This window comes from Colossoma macropomum, unplaced genomic scaffold (assembly GCF_904425465.1).
Source record: "Colossoma macropomum unplaced genomic scaffold, Colossoma_macropomum, whole genome shotgun sequence".
In the NCBI taxonomy this organism is placed as follows: domain Eukaryota; kingdom Metazoa; phylum Chordata; class Actinopteri; order Characiformes; family Serrasalmidae; genus Colossoma; species Colossoma macropomum.
This window is the reverse complement of record NW_023494797.1, coordinates 16580422-16604291: the sequence shown is the minus strand read 5'-3', so window position 1 is coordinate 16604291 and position 23870 is coordinate 16580422. Positions and strand designations below refer to the sequence as shown.

The following is a 23870-nucleotide window of genomic DNA, read 5'->3' as shown; positions in this document are numbered from 1 at the left end:
TTTAGAGCACAATTTCTATTTATTTACTGAGTGTAACAAAAGGAAAAAATAGAAATGAAAAAATATAAAATGTGCCGTAACTTTTACACAGGCCACATTTTATGGTTTATTTTTTCCAGGTTAAATTCAGCAATTAAACATTAATTGTGCATTAAATTGTGCAGAAGTGTGTTCTCTGTAGAGGGTGCGTTAACTTATCTACACTACAATACATGTCACAAACTTTTGCATACTGTTATGTTGTTATCTTGTTATATTGTTATATTATAGTTTCTAATATTTTGCTCATCTTCCTGTGATTTGTGATTGTGCAAAAAAATTAAACATTCTGGATAAATAATAATAATAATAATAATAATAATAATTGCAGTGCTTGATCAGAAGTTAACAGCTGTGAGTATTTGAACAGACTGTCTCAGCTGAGTGTGCAGTACAGATACCGTTGTAGGCTGGAACTGCGGGGCGTGGTTGTTGATGTCCGTGATGTAGATGGTGGCGCGGCCGGTGCTGGTGAGGCCCAAACCAGACATGTCGGCCACCTGCAGCGTCAGCTGGAAAGACTGGACCACCTGATGGAGCACGAAATGTAAAGACAATCATGTGAGACTTTACTGAGCTGAACTGAAACCAAATGACTTTGTTTTTTAATACAGTTTCTGTTTAAAACCTCAATCAGGAGCTCTAAAAGAAAAATGTATATTTACTCCAAAACATCACATTATGTGCCTAAGCAGGCCTCGCATTCCCACCAACATGACCACATTCAGCCTGTCTAAGCTACAATCTTATTTTGTTGATGCATCATAAGTAAATCATTGTTCCGTTTTTTTAAACATCATAGCTGTAAAATTACAACCTCATAATCACCAGCTGCTCTTTCCATTGTGTGAAGATTTATAATGAAAAATCGAACACAAATGCTCCAAAAATACTTCTAGATGCCACTTACAATAAAAGTCTTACATTAGCTAACATTTGGCGAGGACTGTGTCTTCAGTATGAGGGGAGACTGATTGAGGGAGGGGGGAGAACTCTGAGAACCAGGGCAGCTTCTGTCAGTAGCTAGAAGCCCGGACCCCCCTCACCTTTTTGTGACCATGGTAGGACTGATGTAGGAGTGAGGAACAGATAGAAGGTGGGGTGGTAACTGTCCATTAAAGTTATCAATCTTTCTTCCTTCATCACCATATAACACTACATAACATTTGAACCAATACAAATAAACATAAATACAGTAAAACCTGTTTTCTGTAAAATTATGGAAATGTTGGTGAGAACAACAGAGTTAGAAGGACACAGGTTTTGTTCCTGCTCTGATAGCAAGAGGATGGTGGGCCACTGTTGGCCACTGATGGCAAAGCTGGCGGTCCACTGACATTTTGCTCAGCATTTTCCGGGCGGCCCACCGGTGGTTAAGCAGAGTATTAGACAAAATCCCACTTATCATCACTCATTTTTCACTCAGTCCAGTTTACTAATTTTTCCTTCCTTCTTTTGTTTAGTTATACTTATATATACATTATAATTCTAATCTATCTCAGTGTCACATTTTTTTCTATAGAATCATTTTAATGCGTAGGTATTATTTTTTTCTCTCTCTCGGTTGTTTGTAATATTTGTCCTCATTTATTTTCTAAAATAAAAGTCTCTGTGCATTTAAAATCTATTTAAGGAGATTAAACACTAGGTAGAGCTTGTATGCAGGACAGTAATCTGGGTGGTCCGAGGGTGGACCAGCAGTGGCATACAGTCAGCGGGGTGCCGACCTCATCAAGCTAGCGGACCGATATGTACTCGTTATCTGGGTGACTTTTCTCTGTACTTCAGTCACTGCATGGCTAAAAATATTATGTTTGTGAGCAAATAAATGGTTGGTCTCTCCACCACTGGCCAGTTTATGGACAATTTTTGGGCAATTTTTGAGCTAGTATTGTATCAGACTTAAAGAACAAACTTCTTTTCTCTTGTATAAAATAAATCTATTCTGGTTCTGATTAACTATGGATTACAATGGTTCATATTTAGAAACTAAATAATAAAAAACATGTTCCTTTTCAAACTGAACCTACATCTCGGTCCAGTCCCACGTCCCGTGTGTAGATGACCCCTGTTTCGTTATTGATGCCGAACATGGTCTTGTTGATGCTGAAAGGCGGGAAGCTCTCCTGAGCTACGATGGAGTAGCTGAGCACTGCATTATCTGTGGACGGGTCATCAGCGTCCACTGCAGATATGGTTAGCACTGAAGTACCTGGACACACAACATATAGGAGCAGCATTAAGGATGGACATTCAGTTAGTAAAGCTGTTTGATGATTCTGAAGTACAGGAGGGAGGGGAGTGATGAAAGCTGCTTTACAAACAAGAGGAGCTGTGGGTTCCAGTATGGGTACAGTATGGGTACAGTATGGATACAGTATGGGTACAGTATGGATAGAGTATGGGTACAGTATGGATACAGTATGGGTACAGTATGGATAGAATATGGGTACAGTATGGATACAGTATGGGTACAGTATGGATAGAGTATGGATACAATATGGGTACAGTATGGATACAGTATGGGTGCAGTATGGATACAGTATGGATACAATATGGGTACAGTATGGATACAGTATGGGTACAGTATGGATAGAGTATGGATACAGTATGGGTGCAGTATGGATAGAATATGGGTACAGTATGGGTACAGTATGGGTACAGTATGGATACAGTATGGGTACAGTATGGATAGAGTATGGATACAGTAACGCTCTGGGAACATTTCCAAAAACTAACTGTTGAGCACTGTGTTTTTAGCTATGGCAGTTAGCAGCCTGTGTATGGATAGGAGACTGGTTCATTGGTTTATGGTCAGAAGATGTATTAATGCTGACCTTTTTGTCACCTTCGCTGTGTTTGCTGCTCACTGCATTTGTCACACTCGCAGTGTTATCATAACCCTTTTCATTTTTTTGTACATGACACACAATTAAACTGTGGTTTTCACAGCCTTATTGAGAGGAATCATATTTCTTACAGCGGTAATGGGATTATTATAATAATGGCATTTCTTAAAAAAGTTTAAAAGTCCCAGTGCTACAGCCCAATAGCCAGGGCCTAGACACAGCCCTGTGCTATACATATATTCTGTATCGTCACTGTTCAAAAAAGCAGTATCTCCATTTTGATATATATATATCAAGTATAAACATATATAGCATAGGGGTGTGTCTTGGCCCTGGGCTACAGCCCTGAGTCTTTTAAACTTCTTAAAGAATTTAATAGTTTTTTTACAAACTTTTTAAAATTTTTAATATATTCTTTTTAAATACGAACTTGAAAAAGTAAAAAAAAATATATATATATATATATATATATATAATATATATATATGTTTTCCCTGTGTCTGTGTGAGTTTCCTCCCACAGTCCAAAGACATGCAGTCAAGCCAACTGGAGTGGCCCTAGGTGTGAGTGTGTATGTCTGTGTGTCTGCCCTGTGATGGACTGGTGATCTGTCCAGGGATTTTCCAGCCTTCCGCCCAATGAACGCTGGGATAGGCCCCAGCACCCTTCGCTACCCAGAACAATAAGCGGCTTAGCGGCTTACATATATCCATTTATATTTTATTTTATGGCATTTAGCCATGAAGCCTGATTTTTTCTGTACTTTAGTCCATGTTTATAGATAACTGTGTCATTCGGTGTCAGAAACCACACAATCAAGTCTGTTAGACATACTGAACACCTCCACACAGTGAGATAATGTAGGGCTGCCATTTGCATGACACTAACTAGTGGGGTCTAAGCTACCATTACTTGTTAGCTGTATTAGCCTTGTAGCTCCAGTATTGAACTAAAGAAGTAAACTCCAGACTTCTAGACTTCTAGACTTTGGCTGATTGGCTCCATTTGGGGTAAGGGGGGGGGGATTGCATAAAAGTTATTATTTATTTTTACTAAACTGCTCTTTTTACGCAATAATACATTTCATTGTGTGCAGTGCAGGGATGTGTATATGTGTGAAATTACTTTCGAGTGTTGCTTACCTGGAATGGAGAATTCTGGCACGGCACCAATAAACTCCTCTTGGATAAAGTTCGGTCTGTTGTCATTCTGATCCAGTACATAAATCTCGATAGTGGTGGGGTTCTCCAGACGTTCTCCACTGGGGGACAGCGCAAAGGCTTTGAGCTGAAAACAAACAAGTTCAACCTATTACACACATTTCTGTCATTTCAGGAAGTAAAACAAGTGAATCAAGACTTCAAAACCTTCAAAAAAATCAAAACATTCATTGAATGAAATCTTTATTAAACTGAGTGAGACTGAAGTCTTGACTGACTCCTCTGCAGAATATTTACAGCATGTAAGTCATGTTATTTCCATCTAAAACACTCAACCCTCAAACCATGAAACAGCTGTTTGCAGGCTGCTGCTGCGTAACACCCAGGAACACGAGGAGGTTAGAGGAACGTCCTGCTATTTACGGCCCTCAATTTACCGTGAAGCTCTTGTACTTCTCTCTGTCCAGGGGCATCTTGCTCTTGATCCATCCAGTTTTGTCATCAATTTCGAAGAGGTCTTTAGGCTCCTGGTCGACCCCGGGGCCCTCCAGCTTGTAGATCACCTCTCCAGTGAAAACCTTGTCTGATTTGATCTGCGAGGAGAAGCATGGAAAGTGTTAAGGGCACACAGTGAGCAGCTGATCAGGAATGTGTGAGGAGAACATGAGGAGAGCTGCTGCAACAGATGTGTTTGTAGACGTGAAGCTGGGATGAGGTCAATAAATGAAAAGAGACGTAAGATATAAGTCTCTTTCGTTTGGAAGAGTTGATATTGTTGCTGTCATGACAACATGTTTTTATTTTACTATTATTTTATTAAAGTAAAAGTAGAGTCAGTATGTGTGGACATTGTCACCTCAATATAAACTGCAACTGTAATTAATGTCAACAAATATTAACATACAGGGTTTTCAGTTTGTAAGTCAATCTCTTTTCAGAGTGTGTTTGAAAAAACAAGCTGCCCTTTACACTGAATATTTGACCAAACATGACAAATATAAGAACAGAGATGGTCCAGATTACTTGTGATAACATTAATGTACATTAACACACATACATTAAAATAAAATAAAAAGCCTCCATTTTTAAAAGTTACATTAACAGATGTAAAAATGTTTTCAGAGATATGAAGCTTTTCTTTCATACAGTCGTTTGGTCAAATAGTTTTTCTGATTTTCTAAATAAAAATAATGTTTTTAATAATAAGTTTATTTATACAGCCCGCCCTGCGATGGACTGGCGACCTGTCCAGGGTGTATCCTGCCTTCCGCCCAATGACAGCTGGGATAGGCTCCAGCACCCCACCGCGACCCAGAAGGATAAGCGGTTTAGATGATGTATGTATGTATGTATTTATACAGCGCCTTTCATACCCTGCTGTCATTCAAAGTGCTTTAGAAATGAAAAAATACAGAGTCAGAAATGTAAATAAATAGATAAATAAATAGAAATGAACAAGACTAGGAATGAAAAACATGATTAAATCATGATTAAAACAAAATATTTAAAAGAGAAAATCATTAAATTAAAAACCACATTAGAAAGTAAATGAGGATTGTTGCAAAATCAAATAAGAAAATAAAATGTATATAAAAAAATAATAATTTGATTAATTTTAAAAGTAAATATCTAAAATAATAAGCTAATACATCCTCTAATGATAAGTTAACACATCCTCTACAGAGGACACACCACCGTAGCGTTTGTCTTCTTTTTGTTTGTTGCCTTGCGGTGATGGTTTCTCTATCATGTTAACGCTCATCTCTTCTGTTCTCTGAGTATCTCATAGTTTTGGTCTACATTATTTTGCTGTCCAGGATGCCTCAGCTTTATTCACTTCTGTTTACATCACAAACTACAATGTATATGCAATATATGTGATGTTTTAATATATATGTGCTGAATATATTTAACTGCGTGCGTTTTTGAATATTTAAATATATGCCAAAGCAGACTGATGCACACTGGAGACATCCAGCCTGCTCTTGTGCTCCTACATTACAGGAACTGATTCCTTCAGCCTCTTCTGTTCTTTACCTGAACCAGGTACTCAGGGACCTGCTTGCTGTTTTCAGAGACCCGGATGGGGGGGATGATCCAGTCCCTCTTCACCCTGCCCAAACCTGGACTCTTCTGCTGCCACGGATACAGCACAGCAGGGTTCAGGTCATGTTGCCTGGGCTGGGGGCTGCTCAGGACCTGCAGTGCATAAGGACATTTATATGGACCGGTCAGAGTCTTTATACTAGATCTACTATACATGCATATACAACCCTCAAGCTGGGACAGTCTAGAGAAAATGCAAATAAAAACAGAAAGCAGTTATTAATAAACTCACTTTGACCTGTATTTAAATGAAATCAGTACAAAGACAAGATATTTAATGCTGAACTTATAAAAGGTATAAAAGGTGCATCCAGAAATGACCTTTGATCTCTCTTCCCTTCCATGATGGGTTTGAGAACTCTTTGACAAACTGGTGTCAATAAACAAAGTTTCGTTGCTCCATCCACAAATGCAAGATATGTCAACAACATCTAGAAACGCTGCCGACTTCTCTGGGCTCGAACTCATCTGAAATGGTCTGATGCACAGTGAAAACGTGTATTGTGATCTGATGTGTCAATCTTCCATATTAACATTATTAAAATCCCAGGCTTATTACATACTAAGGCGTATTATTCGGTCACTACAGGGACTTCAGTGCAAACTGGCTGAACTATTCTTAGGTTATAAAAGTGTGTCATAAACTTTGGGCCCACCAGTGGGTTAATGGAAATAATGGACATGTGCTCTCCAGGCCAAAGAAGTAAGGACCATCCAGTCTGTTACCAGTGTAAAGTTCAAAAGCCAGTGTCCGTCATGGTATGGAGGTGTATTACTGCCTGTCTGTAAAGGCACTATCAACTCTGAAAAATAAATGTATGTAATATTTTTAGACGACATCTTTTTCAGGGATGTCTATGCTTATTTCAACATGACAACAGGCCACGTTCTGTGTGTATTACAACAGCATTGCTGTGTAATTAGAGACTGCAGCTGCTAGACTGGCCTGCAGTCCAGATCTGTCTCATAATGAAAACCTGTGGTGCATTACAAAGCACAAAATATGACAAAGGGTCCAGTGCGGTTGCGTAGCTAAAGATCTGGATAATGGAAGAATGAGAATGGAGAATGGAAGAATTTCTAAACTGGATCCGTTTGTATCTTCAGCCCCTAAAGGTTTATTAAGTGCTGTTAAAAGGAAAGATGATGTAAAACAGTGGTAAACATTCTCCTGTCTCATTTGCCTTCAAATTTGAAATGAGCGTATATTTGAGCTTATAAGGGAAAACATCAAATGTTGTGTGTTTATACTGTTGTCAATTTAGTAAGTGAAACTGAATTCACTAATGATTTCTGTTTTTATTAGCATTTTACATACTGTCCCAGCTTTTTGGGAGCTGAGGGTTTCCCTGAAAGACTAATACAAGAGACACAGAAATGCTAACAAAATCTGGTTCCATTGACTTACATTAAAAATAAAGTAGGTTTTGTCCTTCTCCTGTAAAGATACCATTTTGGAGATATGAGGTTTTCTTCCGACAACAGCGATATATATATATATATATATATATATATATATATATATATATATATGGAAAGGATATATATCACAAATGGAAATATATTATAAATGACACATATTTTGAAAAATACATGGAAATATATTTCCTTACTTCCTTTCCATATGGTCATTTAGAATGTGTATGACAGCCATGTGAATCACACAGACGGTGCAGAGTTATGATCACTGAATGTCCATTTCTGCCTCTTTTCAGAGCAAATTCACTGCAGAAATATGAATGCTGGATACATTTAATAGGAAATCCTTAAGAGACTAAAGTACTGCATTGTTCTGAATGCCAGTAATAAGCTGCAGCTGGCTGTGGTAAAGAGCAGCAGCACTTCCTGCGGCTCCGCACTGCTGTTAATGTCAAATCCAGCGCACTTGTATCTATGCAGTCACATATATTTCCTCCCAGCCACCCACACACACATTCACACACACACACACGTGCACGCTCGGCACACTTGGCACAGCTGTCTCCTGCAGGAATGAGCTCAGTTTTCTCCGCCCACGGCCTGCCACTCTATTCTGTCCCACACTGCACCTGACGGAGTTCACAGGTCAAACTCTGAATCAACTACACACGACAGAACACTGCACACAAACACACTCACGCCCCCCCACAGCGCGGACCACCTTCATACCTGTAGAGAATGTAGAGCAAACAGAACCGTACAGTTACGTACAACACGGCTGTCATATCATTTCGCTTTTTTTCAGAAAATAATTAAATAAAATGAATAATGACATAAGTTCTCCTACAAACACCAAAACTGTGTGATCGTCAGACAGTTTCTAGAATGTCCTGTCCATCCATGCTGTTCTAGAATGTTCTCCCATTCATACTATTCTAGAATTAATTCTCCTTGATGCTGGTCTACAATGATCTCTCCATCCACACTGTTCTAGAAAATACTTCCCATCCACACTGTTCTAGAATGTTCTCCCATTCCCCACTGTCCTAGCATGTTCTCCCCATCCATACTATTCTAGACTGAATTCCCCTTTATACTTTTCCGCAATGACCTCCCCATCCACACTGTTCTAGAATATTCCTCCCATCCACACTGTTCTAGAAAATCCTCCCCAGCCAGACTGTTACAGAATGTTCTTCCATTCCCCACTGTCCTAGAATGTTCTCCCCTTCTATACCATTCTAGAATGAATTCCCCTTTCTACTGTTCCACAATGACCTCCCCATCCACACTGTTCTAGAATATTCTTCCCATCCACACTGTTCTAGAATGTTCTCCTTTCCACACTGTCCAAGAATGTTCTCTCCATCCTCACTGTCCTAGAATGTTCTCATCCTATTCTAGAATGAATTCCCAATTTTCACTGTTCTAGAATGTTCTTTCATGTTCACGTTGTTCTCGAACGTTCTTCTGTGTTCACACTGTTCTATGTTCTCCCATGTTCACACTGTTTTAGAATGTTCACCCCGTTCTAGACTGTTCTCACCCTTTTCACACTTGGCCTGTTAGCTCTTATAACAGTACAAAGGCGACTGCCAACGCTAGAACGTTGGTGTTTTTTGAGAATGATGGGTCAGAGAGTCATGATCTTATAATCTGACAAATTAAACAAACGCAAATATAGTACATACAACCATAATTACTCAGACTTCACAAAGACAGTGGGTCTTATAACTGCGTTTATCTTATAGCTGATATCAAGCATTATTATTATGGACCTGTCTGAGGCTGTTGGTCTAAAATCCAGCTGGATTTAGGAATTCTGTCCTAATTCTTGTCCCATCCGAAAGGAATAAATAACAGTTGTGTCTGTGCTAGCTGACTGATTTGTTTGTAGGGCTGGAGGTGCCTGCTGACACTATGGCATGCTATACAGCAGCCGCTGCAGAATGACAGTCATGTCAGACACTTGCAGACTAATCTTAGCCCGGCCTGCATTCCTCCATACTGCTGCACTCACTACTCTATCGCTCGTGTACACCCACCTACACCAAGCTCGGCTTCTGAGTCTCTCCAGAGCCATATTCAGTGACAAATGTTTGATTGAAGGTTAATATAAATAGATACACACCTTAATATTCAACCTGCAGAGAGATGGATGAGGCACGGTTTTTGTGTTGTTTTGCTCTAAATCTCTAATGATTAACAACCATAAATATCTAAAAACTTCATGTCTTCATGTAAAATAATGAATATATACATTTCTAATAAATTAATATTTATTCTCTAGATACATTTTGTAGCAGTGACTAGATGATGTCCATGTTTGGGGATGAGGCCCAACGTTGGTGGCACTCAGTGGAGGCCCACTGATGACTTTAGCAGGACAGCACTTCGTTACTTTGCAGTCTTATCAATTAGCCATGCCGTCCTGAAGGCCTGGTAAGGGCCCACACTTGCTCACTTCCTTCAAAGTTTAGTGCTTTGGAGACCATGTTTCTCAGATAGTTTGCTGCTTGTGGTCTGACCCTATGACCAGCAGCAGTGTTTGAACAGTTGTGGTGGGGGAGGGGGGGTGGTATTCTGGGAGGATTTAAACTCTAATATTTAGCAGGTAGTTGTGTTTGCCTGTTTAATGTTCTTCCAGTGTTCACTGCACTGGATTTATATACACAATTCACCACTACATCGTATTTATCTTGGAATCTTTTTGGCCGTGCTACAATGCTGGAATCGTTCACTAGGGAGGTAATTGGCTCACTGTAAGGCAGTGGGGAAGGACTAATGATTTATAGGAGCATGTTTGTAATTTTAGTTCATTTCTTTAACAGTGTCGTAGTACTAGTATTGTAGTACTACTCTCATTTCATTGCCAAATTTTAGTTGGAAACAAAAGGGTTAAATTCTTGAAAGACTTAAAGGTAGATTGTCCAATTAAGACTTTTTTCACTGCATTATCTAAGTAGATACAGCCAAGTAAGCTCTCCTATTGGTAAGGCCTTCAGGAGGTAGACAGAAGGCCTAATGTGTCAGATTAGCCATCAAAATTGGAATCAACCAATAACATTTTTGATTTTATTACATTACCCTAGGCATCAGGGACATCATGCCCATTCAAGCTGGAGGGCATATGCCCCACCAGATTTTTGTTATTTGTATTTTTTATGTATTTATTTCATTTTATCACAATTTTTCATAATATGTGGTTATGGTCATTTTATGTTATGAGTCAAACATATTCTTTTAATTATGTTATATATACCTCAAAAAGTCAAAAATCTTATGGTGGTAAGAAGTCTCATCCGTGCCCCTGCTGCTTCCTCTGCCTTGTGTTAAAATACAGCTGTTACCATGTTAGCAGGTTCCTTTTATCACTGGCTTTATTATATATATTCTCTAAATTAATTTGGATTGTAGATATAGTCTTTTATGTGAATTTATGCCCCTTTCTGGGTGAAGCAGACAAGATTTAGCTCTTTTTCAATAAAGGTGGCAGCAGTGTAAGCTAGAGTAGAAGTGAGCGTCATTTTTAAGCATAACAGTTCAAATAACTGACATGAAAATCTCTAAATAAATATATAACATTTCCCCTAATAAAAAGTGGGAGATTACCGAGGTACAAAAACTGATTTAGTAAAGTTTTAAAATAATCGCGCCAAATTCAAAGTCAAAATGCAGAAAATGATGTCATTATTTTCTCTTATTTTTCTGGGGAAGAATGGAAGCCCATGTCGTTTGCTCTAATTGTGACCCCCCTATAATTTAGGCTTGCTTGACGCCCTGCTATGCATTCTAGATACGTTACTGACGGCGTATACGAGCTGTAGTCTAACCAGATTTCGGTCAGATGTTAGCAGTAAAGAGCGGCGGAAACTCTTTGCCAGAGCTCTTTTCTAAAAGTTACACCAAAACTGCTACAAGATAAAATGTAAGTTAACGTCTGTTACAAGCTTCAAATAAAACATGGAATATCTTTAAATGTTTAATCTAGCACGGCCAACAATATCCATCTGAATCACTTCTATCTTAGCACTAGCTAGAATAAATTAGCATTGTCCTGAATGGTTTTTCCTCACTGTTTTAACAGGTTTAGACATTTATGGCCCAAACTGAAGACTGTAATGGTCAAAGTTCATCACCACTGAAAGGTAGTCATGATCTGAAGCCAACAACTATAGAGTAACTACGGCTACGTTTACACAGCAGGTAAAAGTGGCCCAAATCCAAAAAACTTGAGACACTTTAATATGTGGTACTGAAATCTGATCCGTATCCGATATGCAGCAATGCAACAGCCAGATCTGAATTCATGCAACTTTTACATCAATCCAACTCGACATTCATCATCATTTTGCGCAGCTGAGACCTAATAAACATTTGGGGTGATATTTCTGTACAAAAACTAGACGAGACTCATCCAAACCGAATGCGCCCGTAGGAGAGCGAGGCTGCAGCGTCAAAGAACAGCTAAAAGTCATGAAAGCAAAATTTAAAGAGTTTGTGGATGTGAACCAAAGAAGTGGCCGTGGCTGAATAGGTTGCCCTTTTAACGTCGACCTTGAACACATTCTGGGTGATGAGCCCAGCTGTCAGTCAGTGAAGCTTCATGTTGGCTCCTGTGATGCTGGTGAAGATGAAGCTGAATCCTCCCGGAGCGACTGGCGTTCGTTAGCAGTCGTGATTGTTTACCTCTGAATGAGCCACGTGAAGCTCTGTTCTTTTGCGCATGTGAGTCAGTTTGGGATGTGATCTGTTCAGATTGTGGCATATAGATCACATTTAAACGATACTGTGAACAGCCAAAAATTGGAATTTGGTGAGAAAATCAGATTTGGGCCACTTTTACCTGCTGTGTGAATGTAGCCTATGTTTAAGTTATGCTTAGTGGCTACTTTGCCCTGAAATTTTGGTCCAAGCTAAGTCTGCCAGCCTCTAAGCTAGTAGTAGTTCACTCTGGATGACTTGAAAAGCTACCACAGGCTATCAGCCCTGTTATAAACCATCAGGCAGCCCTGAATCCCAGAGTGAGACCAAGCCAGAACAGAGAGAGTGAAGATAAGGCTGTCTGCAGTGTCTGTATATGAGAGAGGAGTGTGAATATTTACACAGGGAAGTGCTAATCAGCTAATTTGACAGAGTGCTGAAAATACCCCCTCTGTTTGACCTGTAGACTATAAACAACGGATACAGCCTTTCTATAGGTTTCTGCTCTCCAGGTCAGTGGGTTTCTCCTACACTCGGTCATTTATAAAAGTAGAATTTGGACACTTTAGCAACATAGCTTAGCAAACTTGCTTCTGATTGGCTCCTTTGAAAACAACTGGGCTTCTCATGGAGGAAAATGGAAGAACCTCGGCTAGCCTGGTCTCTTGCTTGGCCTCTTGCTGATGCCCTCCAGTGAGGGCAGTGTCAGCGCCGTATGTGTGCCAGTATTTCAGTCTCATGGACGCCTTCCTTCTGACACAAGATCCTGTGAATGAAAGCCTATCACACGACACAGTGAACCGCTTTCAGAATGCACTGGCTCAAATCCCAGATATGGTTGTTGGCACTGGGATGGGCACTAACTGCAAGCGGAAGAAGCCTCGGCTTTAGTTCGGTGGTGATTGATCCCGGAGTCCTGGGGAGCCTTTTGTTTTGAACACTTCTTTTATCCCTGCTTTTAGGGGACCAACAGAGACAACAGTGGTTTCCTATTGGTTTTGTAATTTGCAATTAATGGGTGGATATCACAACATTAAGGATCCTAATGGTTCAACACGTGACCAATGGATCATTCTAAATGCATTTGATGGTTTCCTAATGGGATCCAAAGGCATTCTACAGGAAACTAGTGGTCTACCATTAAGCCGATTCCTATTAGAAAGCAAAACCATTCGTTTTTAATGCTAGTGGTTTTTCAGCAGGGACACCTAACCTGACCTTGAGTTTCAATGGATACAGATCTGATATTACCTCTTTAAAAACTTCCAAGCTCCAAAATGCACTATTATTAATTGAAGCACTACACCTAAAGGGGAATTCCACCAATTTATTCTAAATTTCAGCATAATTAAATGCTTTCCTTGTGCTAACACACCCACTTCAGCCCAGTAATGGCTTGTTGTGTATTCACATGGTGGCCATGCCATGAACCCCTGCAGTGTATTATCAAATACACTAAAATGGGTAAAACAAGGTACTCCAGAAATCAGTGGTTAGCTGAAATATCCCTAATGTCAGCCCTGTCCATGTTCATGTAGTCTTCAATCTAACTCACCTGATTCAACTCATCAGAGATACCAGGTATTGGTATGGGGTCGATATTGGAGGGGAAAAAAAGAACTGGAGTATTGCAGAACCACTGCTCCAAACACATTTAGCCTACTTCTGTCTTCAAAAAATGGTCCCACAAAGTGTTCCTTGAGGGATAGAAGTACAACTTTTCCTTAAAGTACCATGTAAATCTGAAGAAAGTTTACATAACGTAACATTAAAAAGTACCATCTGCTTAAAACTTTCTTAAGGAACCAAAAGTGGTTCTGCGATGGCATCACACAAAGAGGCCTTTACACATTCGACATGTTGCCCCCATGTTCCAAGATAGCTACATCTAAGCATCATTGCTTAAGTAGCTCAATGAAATTGCGATTTGGACACCTCCATAAATCCCCGAGCATGTGTGAGCTTAACTGGGCTTTTGGAATTTTTCCAGAGTGTATGAATGCCCATTGGATGTTCAGCCTCCTTGTCTTGCATTTAACCCTCATTTAGCCCTACTTTTACCAGACTAAGGCATTCCAAAGAAGGCACACATGTCAGGGTCAGCTGGCCCATGCCAAAGGTGGTTCTGCTGGGGGTGCACGACTAATGGACTGTGATACGCTGCATTTCTGGAGTGGAGAATGGGTGGTTGTAGATCAAATTATGGTCAGTATGTAGTCAGGGTAATATCTGTGTCTAATCCGGAAATAAGTGCTGGATGATGACACTGTAGCGCTAATCAAACCAATACAACACTGCCCACTCTCTCTGCACACTGACCTCGCATTGATTTCTAAACATTTCTGCATAAATCCATCATTAAGGTGTAAACAAAGTCATTCTGAGTGGTTTGGTGTGATCAAGACACTTACCAACTCACAGTGGTGGTGATAGGAACCAGACGTCCACCTCTAAAAGCTCCCTCAGTTAGAGAAAGTTATTACATGAAATGGTTATGAATACACTGCCTGCTGCCTGAGACACTGTTTTATGATAGTTTTACAAAAAGCTGTTGCACATTTTTAAACTCACCCAGGGTGAAAATTCAGATTTAACACTATTTTACCATCGACATTATGTATAAACACTCAGAAGGTTGTACGGCTGTATTTGTGTTCTAGTCAAGGTGACTCCTGGTTCCTATCACCATCACTGTAAAGAAATCTTCAGCTGCATCTCAATGACTGAATTAAGCAGAAATTTTGAAAAACTGGTGGAATTCTCCTTTGAGCAAGGAAAAAACTACTTAAAAAGCTTTGACCGAAATATGATCAGCATAGCACCATATCTGCATGACTGTGAAGACGTCTTGTTTGCTTATTTCTTTCCGAAAAGTAAACATGCGGTATTTACTACAAAATCCCATCATCTATTTTTTTATGAACAATGTTGATAAGTAAACATCTAATTTCCCATTATGTTTCTATTTGCATAGACCCCGAATAGCCCCCCACTCTATCTGGCAGAGGTCCTGCTGATTTATATCCCTATGTGTCTTGATCTCAGTGGGGTCAGCAGCAATGCCAGGTGGACAGTGGGTGGTGGAGGGTTCACAGAGGTGGCTCTGTCCTTTTCTGTCGCTTCTTCCAGGGCCCAGTCAGCACCTCGTTGCATTGGAGGTCACCCCCCGTCCCCCTGTTCCTCTCTCGCTCTTTCAAACCCGTGTAGCAGACATGCTTTTGTTACAGCAGCTCTCCTATTTTTAGAGGGTGTCCATGTTTCACCGCAGCAGATGTCTAATCTTTATTATTGCCGTCTCTAATGGGGAGCGCAGTGTTCAACAGTTTTGAAGAGAAAATAGTAACAGTCGCCATAGCGTGGAATTCTGGTTAATGCTTTGGGAGGATACAGCTGACGGAACTCCCACGACTTGTTCTCACAGCTCTTTTTTGAGATTCAGAACTACAATACCCAGAATGCTCTGCAGTCATGGTCAAACAGAAGACGTTACTCTGTTTAATATTCAGTTAAACTTATATTAAGCTTACAGTACTGTGCAGAAGTCGGCCTTCACTTATTTCATTTTCAGTCAGGTTATTCATTTTTCAGTGTCAGGAAAAAAAGAAAACTTCACAGAAGCATCAATAACTAAATATAATATTCATTTTTCAGAGCGTGACCACTCTTTACCTTTATTACAGCTTCTGTTCTTTTCAGGAGACCCACCTTCAGTTTCTCAAAGAAATCTGCTGACAGACCTCCAAAGATCAGAAGCTGGTTGATCATTTTCTAAAGTAATCAAACACATTCAGTGGTGTTGAGGTCTGGACTCTGTGGTGGTCAGTCCATCGTTCAGCTTCTTTGTTTGATGTGTCCGTCTCCTTTTCTCAGTGAAGTTCTTCTTGACAGCTACACATCCTTTCAGACCCACAGCGCTGAGTCGTCTTCTCACAGTGGAAGGATGGACAGAAACACCTGTGGATGTTTTCAGATCTGAAGCAGCTTGATTTTCTCCTCACTCTCAAAGATGAAAGCTTTAAGTGCTGTTTATCTGATGGGGGCAGTTTTGGTGTCTACCAGGTCTTCCAGGTGGTTGTTAGGAGTCCCATTTTCTCTGTAGCTTTTAATAGTAGTTTTGGAAACTCACTTATTTTCTATTGACTTGTCGCTTCCTTATGCAAGTGAATCATCTTCTATCAAACCTCCAAAGAAAATATCTAATAACTTATACTTAATGTCTGTAAATGAAGGGTGTCTGACTACTGCACAGCAGTGTGACTTCATATGTAGGTCACACTTCAGCTTCCTGAGACATATTGACCATTCACTGATATCTGGCACGGCTTCTGCAATAAGCCTGGGGAGGAACTGTGAGGAAGCAGAGATTTTACCCGTGAATCGGACACCCTCCAGCTGGCCTGAGTGATTGTTTCCAACGAGCATGAACTCAACACTGGCCACATTATGGACCGATTTGTTCACGATTTCACGGTCTCTGGGTGTCGGCCTTCTCTTTCCGTAGCCAGGATTACAGTGCTGGACAAACGGCATTGAGTAAAAGCATCTGGGAACAGCTGCTGGCCATCATCACTGGCTATCAAAGAGACCAGGCCTGCAGGCATTCAGGTCCACTCAGTGGCCCTTTCAGCCTGCAATATTCCCATGAAAACGGTACTTTCTCCTGGGACCCAAGCTTTGAGAATTCCCGGCAGCCCATGCCTACACTCTTGGGAATGGGGTGAGCATTGCCTCTGGCATCTGAGCAGGGAATCTAAGCTGTCCCAGGTGTCATACATGGCTAAAATAGCTGACTTATAACCATAACCAAGGCCTCAGAGGGCCTCCTGATCAAAGGGTGCATGCAAAATGAGTTGGTACCAACATGGCCAATCATGATTTAACAACATGTTTGTAAAGTGAAGCAAAATGACAATCACGAAAATCAAATGAACAGGTCATCAGTGTAATATTGATAAAGATGTTATGGAATGAGAGAGCGGCGTGCCCACTGCTGGAATGCTTTGATGTATTTTTGCCTTCTGACATGCCATATATTTCACATTCTTTCATCAACATTCAATCCTCCCAGCAAATGACACATACCAACAGTCTGACTGTGACAATACTACACCACATAACAATGTAATGAATGGGATACAATTTTGTTTTGGTGTATTTAAATGAATCATTTGACCAGGGCGTGAAATACCCCCTGGTATTCTGGGGGTCCCATGTTGGCTGGCTACTCCAGCATTGGTGGGGCTGCTAACTGACTCAGCGCCGATGCTTTAATGACAACAAAATAGTTGGTTTAACAGTTCTGCTTAAGGAAATGCTCTTTTGTAGTCCGGTAATGTGCTCTTCCACATATTAACTGAGATCATGCACATTCCTCTTTTGTCCATGGTTTGAGAAATGAGTAACAACCCACTCTTTCCACCAAACTCTTGGGACATTGGGCAGATTTTCATATTTACAAATATGTTGTGGCATATTGTAAAGTTTTTCATAGGTATCTGGTCATGGTTACTGTTGATAGGCTGTGAAGGACCAACTGGGTGAACCAATTTACTACAGGCAGATGCTGCATCTCCAGTTAGTTAAGAAGCTCACTGCTTGTAGATGAAACAGCTAAACAATGAGCTTTCTCTGAATTTGTACATGTTCCTTTTTCTACTTTCTATTTTTACATTTAGGGGGTCCAGGAGGTTAATTAGGAAGTCCCAGACCCCCCAGGACCCCCTGTATTTGACTATTATTCTACTTTAAGTAATAAAACATTAAACATATTTGTGATAAACACAAACTCAAAGGCAACTGGCTTCTAATTTTCACTGATGAAAAACACAATCATCACCGTAGACCAACCCTGCTTCTCGCTTGTTTATTCAAGAAATGAGAGCGGCCCTCTCTCCGAGAGCATCTAGGGGTCAAAACTTTCCTTCTTCTCTGTTTCATTACAAACACTTACAGTGTGACTGTGTAACTGATTGCCCTTTACATTGATGTCTTTAATATTTTTATTTTTCCCTCATTTATTAATTACTCTGTAATGGCAATGCTGACATGTTGGAAGGACAACAAACCATTATGTCAGAATAGAAACCATCTGCAGTCCGCAATTGCAATTACTGATTAGCTTTCATCGTCCAATTCATCAGCAGTGTTGCATGTTTAGACTGACCACTTCCACAGTCCAAGCCTGCTGAAGACTGCTAATGGTCAATGTCAGTTATGTTAACTCAAAACAAAGGAAGTTAACAATCCATTACTGAACATGATCCCTAATGTACAGGAATAGATGAGTTCCACAGATGTGCTCTGGGTCACAGGCTATAAGTGCCTCCTAAACTTTATATCACCAGTTTAGTTCCTTTTAAGAAACTTACTAATCATTATTCATTAAATCCATCATACTGAATAATGGAAAATAATGAAGAAAATACAATGCAATTTTTTTTGTAGCTTAAAAGATGAATTTGAAGTGCATTCTGAAATCTGTAAAACTTAAAATGAGGTTTACAGCTTACATTACAATGAAGCATATCTAAATAGAGTTAGGGCCGAGGACTGAACCCTGAGTAACACCAGCACTCCTAGAGAAAGGAAAGTGTCGTTCTTCTTACCTGACCCATAGAAGCCACCAGCACACACAGTCCCACCAGCACCTTGCCTGCCATTCTTTCTCTTTTATGGCCTTCCATCTTCACTGGCCACGTTGCCCCTTGCTCAAAGGATGGACAGTAGCTGGACTGTAACACTGTTCAAAGACTGTTTCTGAACAGGACGAGGAAATCCTGCTGAACCCCTCCGTCTCTCTTCTCCCTCTTTCTGTGGACTGTGTGAGTAAGGCAGATGAGTGACAGCACATGTGCTGCTGCTGGGCTTGCCTGAAGAGCCTGTAATCCTAGATCCCCTTCTGCTCCCCAGGCTTGGACACTCCCCAAAGTATGAGGGCTAGGAAATGGAGGCCATGCCATGAACCCCTGCTCACGAAAGAGCAAACACCTCAAAAAGATGGAGAAAACCTTCTATGAACAGTTTTGGTTTTAATGTTCATCCATGCTTTGATGTTTTTGCTACTTGTTCTTTATGACCAAGTAAATGATTTTCAGGAAGAGTAACAAGAAATCAAGCTGTTCATGAGGAATCAGAGGGAAAGAAGGGATAAGAGGGAAAGAAGAAGATGAAGATGATGATGAATATGAAGAAGATAATGGTATGAATGTGATGGAAAAGTAGATGAAGAAAAAGAATGAGGTGGTGGAGAAGAAGGTGGGGAAGAAAAAAATAAAAATGAAGACAATGAAAAAATAAATAAAAAAGGTTAAGAAAAAGAAGAAAATGACAAAGAAGAAGAAGAAGAAAAGAAAAGGAAGAAGAAGAAGAAGAAGAAGAAGAAGAAGAAGAAAGAAGGGGATAAGAAGAGTTAGATGAATAGAAAGGTGTTGAAGAAGAAAAAAGAAGATGAAAAAGAAGAAAAGAAGAAGAAAAAGAACAAAAAGAAGTGAAAAAGATAAAAAGATGCAAAAAAGAAGGTGGCAAAGAAGAAGAAGTTGAAAAAGAAGAAGAAGAAAAGAAGAAAAGTAGAAGTAGAAGAAGAAAAGGAGGAGGAGGAAGAAGAAGAAAAAGTGTAGAAGGAGCAAAAGATGCTAAGTAAGAAAGAAAGAAGGCAAAGAAGAAGAAGAAGAAGAAAAGAAAAGGAAGGAGAAAAAGAAGAAAGAAGGTGATAAAGAAGAAGAAGAACAACAAAAAGAAGTAAAAAAGATACAAAGATGCAAAAAAGAAGAAAAAAAGAAAAAGTAGAAGAAGAAGAGAAGAAGAAGAAAAAGAAGAAGAAGAAGAAGAAGTAGAAGAAGAGAAGAAGAAAAAAGTAGAAGAAGAAGAAGAAGAGAAGAAGAAGAAGAAGAAGAAGAAGAGAAGAAGAAGAAGAAAAGAAGAGAAAAGAGAAGAGAAGAAGAAGAAGAAAAAAGCAAGAAGAAAAAAAGAAGAAGTAGAAGAAGAGAAGAAGAAAAAGAGAAGAAGGAGGAGAAGTGGAGCTGATGGTCAGGGCAGCTGGCTGCAGTGCCGTGTGGATGGTCAGGTTTCAGAACGCTGCCCTTGGTCACATTTCTCACCTTCTGTCCCTGACCCCTGACCCCACCCTCCTCATTAGCAGACAACACCTGCATCTCAGCCGGTCCTTCTACACAGCTCAGCCATAACAGCCATCATAACCACTTCATTAGCTGTGAAAATACATAATATCATTCCTTTAATGCTGAATGAAAAGAGTGACGTCTCTGTCATTCACACTGATTTCACCATATCTACATGACTGAATCAGTGAAATGTAACGAGTCATACAGAGTTGTTTGATGTGAAATGGTTCACTGTAGAGAAGCTGTTTTATAGCCATTTTATTTACCATCCAAAACCACCAGTGAACCTGCCTGTCTGATTTCATATGTAACGTTGATGATAAAATAGTGGTAAATCTGAAAAAATCAAGTTTTCTTTAGGGACTTTGTTTCACAACACGTCATGACAGAACGTCAGAACTGCCGTAACAAACGTCTCAGACATCAGGCAGTGAATTCATAACCATTTCATGTAGTAACTTCCTGTGAGGGAGCTTTTAGAGGTGGACGTCTGGTTCCTATCACCACCACTGCGAACAGTTCTGACTCGGTAAGTTTCTCTAGAATAGAGCATTTTGCAGCACATCACTCTGAGTGTCTTAACAATTTAATTACGCAGTGAGAAATACAGTCAAAACAGATTTTTAACTTTTGAACACCCCCAAAAATGCATATATTTGGTCACTATCATTAATATAGTGGTATAGAATACCTGAGTCTAAGTGTCTTTTGAGTATAAGCCAATCAAATTTGAATATTTCCTTTACTGGGCACCTGAAGGCAAACAACACACTTCAGAAATAAATCTCCCCCTGCAGGCATTACAGAGCTGTACATAAACGTTTTGAGCGTTTAGTGCTGGTGCTTTAAAAGTTGGAAGTGCAGCACAGAATAGAGGGGAAAACGTAGATACTGCACACACCATGTAGTTAGAATAGCTCACAAATAACTGACTATGAATAACAACTTCAGTGAGAACTTAGACTCAGCAGCACATTTGAATGAACTTCAAGATCTATCACATCTCTTTGTGTCTGCACAGGATTCATTAGCAGCTACATTGCCCCATTGTACAACCTTGCACTATATTCTGCTTCAACTGAGTTTTGTTATGAGCTCCACTGTCAGAGGCCTGCATGGCATGCATGGTATCCTCTTGATCTATTAGAGGGGGTATCTGAGGGGAGAGTATGCAGTGATGCTAATTATGAAGTGGGATTGGTGCTCTCAGATAAGGATTTATGAATGCTGTTGCTGGTATGAACCCATGATTCAAGACTAGGCTGTAAATTGTTAACAAACAAGCATTTTTCAGTCTGATACAGAAATATATCATCAGTGTCATAGCAAAACCTTGAACCTGCTAAAAGGAAACAAAGAAAATTGACAGATGTTAATGTAAAAGACATTTTATTATACATCTTTAAAATGATGAAAAAATGAACAAAACGAGTTATGAGGTTTTGACAGTGACAGTAGGGCAGATATTCCTTTTTTACCTTTTTACCAGAGAATTTCTGATGAGGAGAGATGCCCCTCAACTCTAGTTACAGAACACTGTAACAGCATCTGATGTACATTTAAACCGCTTAAACCGCTTCACTCAGCCAACAAGCTGAGCAGCTCACCAACCAATCACCACTAAGTAGTAGGAATGCCAACCAATGAGCACTCAGTAGCAGTAATGCTAACTTATCAGTACTCAGTAGCAGTAATGCTAACTTATCAGTACTCAGTAGCAGTAATGCCAACCAATCAGCATTCAGTAGCAGTAACACTAAGCGATCAGCACTGAGTAGCCGTAATGCCAACCAATCAGCGATCAGTAGCAGTAATGCTAACCAATTAGCACTCAGTAGCAGTAATGCTAACCAATCAGCACTCAGTAGAAGTAACGCAAGCCAATCAGCACTCAGTAGCAGAAATGCCAACCAATCAGCACTTAGTAGCAGAAATGCCAACCAATCAGCACTCAGTAGCAGTAATACTAAACAATCAGCACTCAGTAGCAGTAATGCTAACCAATCAGCACTCAATAGCAGTAACGCCGGCCAATCAGCACTGAGTAGCAGAAATGCCAGCCAATCAGCACTCAGTAGCAGTAACACTAAGCAATCAGCACTGAGTAGCCGTAATGCCAACCAATCAGCATTCAGTAGCAGTAATGCCAACCAATCAGCACTCAGTAGCAGTAATGCTAAACAATCAGCACTCAGTAGTAGTAACGCCAGCCAATCAGCACTCAGTAGCAGAAATGCCAACAAATCAGCACTGAGCAGCAGGAATGCCGACCAATCAGCACTTAGTAGCAGTTATGCCAACCAATCAGCACTCCGTAGCAGTAATACTAAACAATCAGCACTCAGTAGAAGTAATAATGAACAATCAGCACTGAGTAGCCATAATGCTAACCAATCAGCACTCAGTAGCAGTAATACTAAACAATCAGCACTGAGTAGCAGGAATGCCAACCAATCAGTACTCAGTAGCAGTAATGCTAACCAATCAGCACCAAATAGCAGGAATGGTAACCAATCAGTACTCAGTAGCAGTACCGCTAGCATTTAACTGCCCAAACCCTGTGCTATCAGTTAACATACTGATAGATGTTCTTACTTCCTTCTACTTCACAAAATTAAAGGAAGTTCATGCATAAAAGGCTAAAAATGTATTTCGTTTTTCATTTTTACCTGTTTAGCTCCATTCACTCCATTCACTGAGGACTCGCTCATGTGCGCCCTCTAGTGTTTTGCTGTCCTGATCTGGGTATAATTGGGAGGAATATGAACAAACTGGTTCTGTTTGTACCCTTTGTTGGTGCTGTAGTGTTGGACAGGGTATAAAGAGCTTGGTCTGACACCAGGCTTTCACATCCTCACACACTTCACTGAGGACTGCTTGATGTTCTTCTGCTCTTCTTTTGGCCATGGAAACCAAAGAGCAACATTATCAGTGCACAGATTTGGTTTAATACTCAGTATGACTAAGCATTAGTGTTCCTGAAGAGCAGTAAACACTGTGAAGTGAAGTTCCTCTCTAGGCTTATCTAGAACTTCTAACTGAATCCACGTCAAAGGCAGCAAACAGGGTCCGTACGCGCTTCTGGAGCGTCACGGTCCCAGCAGGTCAACTGCAGCCTTATGTGGGGGCCTGAGGTCCACAGGCAAAGATGCATGCTGGGAATGCAAAAGGTCTTCATGCCTTCTCCTCACCATGACTCATCTCCTTCAGGTGCCGGAGCAAATATAAACAATAGAGGTCATTTTTCATGTTCTTTGAAATCTCATCAAAACAATGATCTACAGATCTACAGCTGTGTTTTTGCTATGGAGTTTGACTGCATTACCATCAGTATATAAAAACGGGCAAAAGACAAACCAAACAAACAGCACTGCAGTCAAAAGGGAATTCCACCAATTTTTCAAATTTCAAAACGTTCTGCCTAATTAAACTGTTAAGATGTAAACAGTCATTCGGAGTGGTTTGATATGAAA

The 23870-nt window shown here is 40.1% G+C and overlaps 1 protein-coding gene across 1 annotated transcript in view; it reads right to left on the bottom strand.

Annotated features, from left to right (window-relative positions):
* Positions 1 to 19105, bottom strand: part of cdh15 (cadherin 15, type 1, M-cadherin (myotubule)) — a 30063-nt gene extending 10958 nt beyond the window's left edge. The window contains exons 1-6 of the mRNA XM_036584420.1: positions 18883 to 19105; positions 6086 to 6247; positions 4486 to 4641; positions 4031 to 4175; positions 2070 to 2251; positions 441 to 569 (exon numbers count right to left, since the gene is read on the bottom strand). Of these exons, the coding sequence (XP_036440313.1) occupies positions 441 to 569; positions 2070 to 2251; positions 4031 to 4175; positions 4486 to 4641; positions 6086 to 6247; positions 18883 to 18960 (852 nt within the window). The 5' untranslated portion in view covers positions 18961 to 19105. The remainder of the gene's footprint in view (positions 1 to 440; positions 570 to 2069; positions 2252 to 4030; positions 4176 to 4485; positions 4642 to 6085; positions 6248 to 18882) is intronic.
* Positions 19106 to 23870: the final 4765 nt, after the last annotated feature.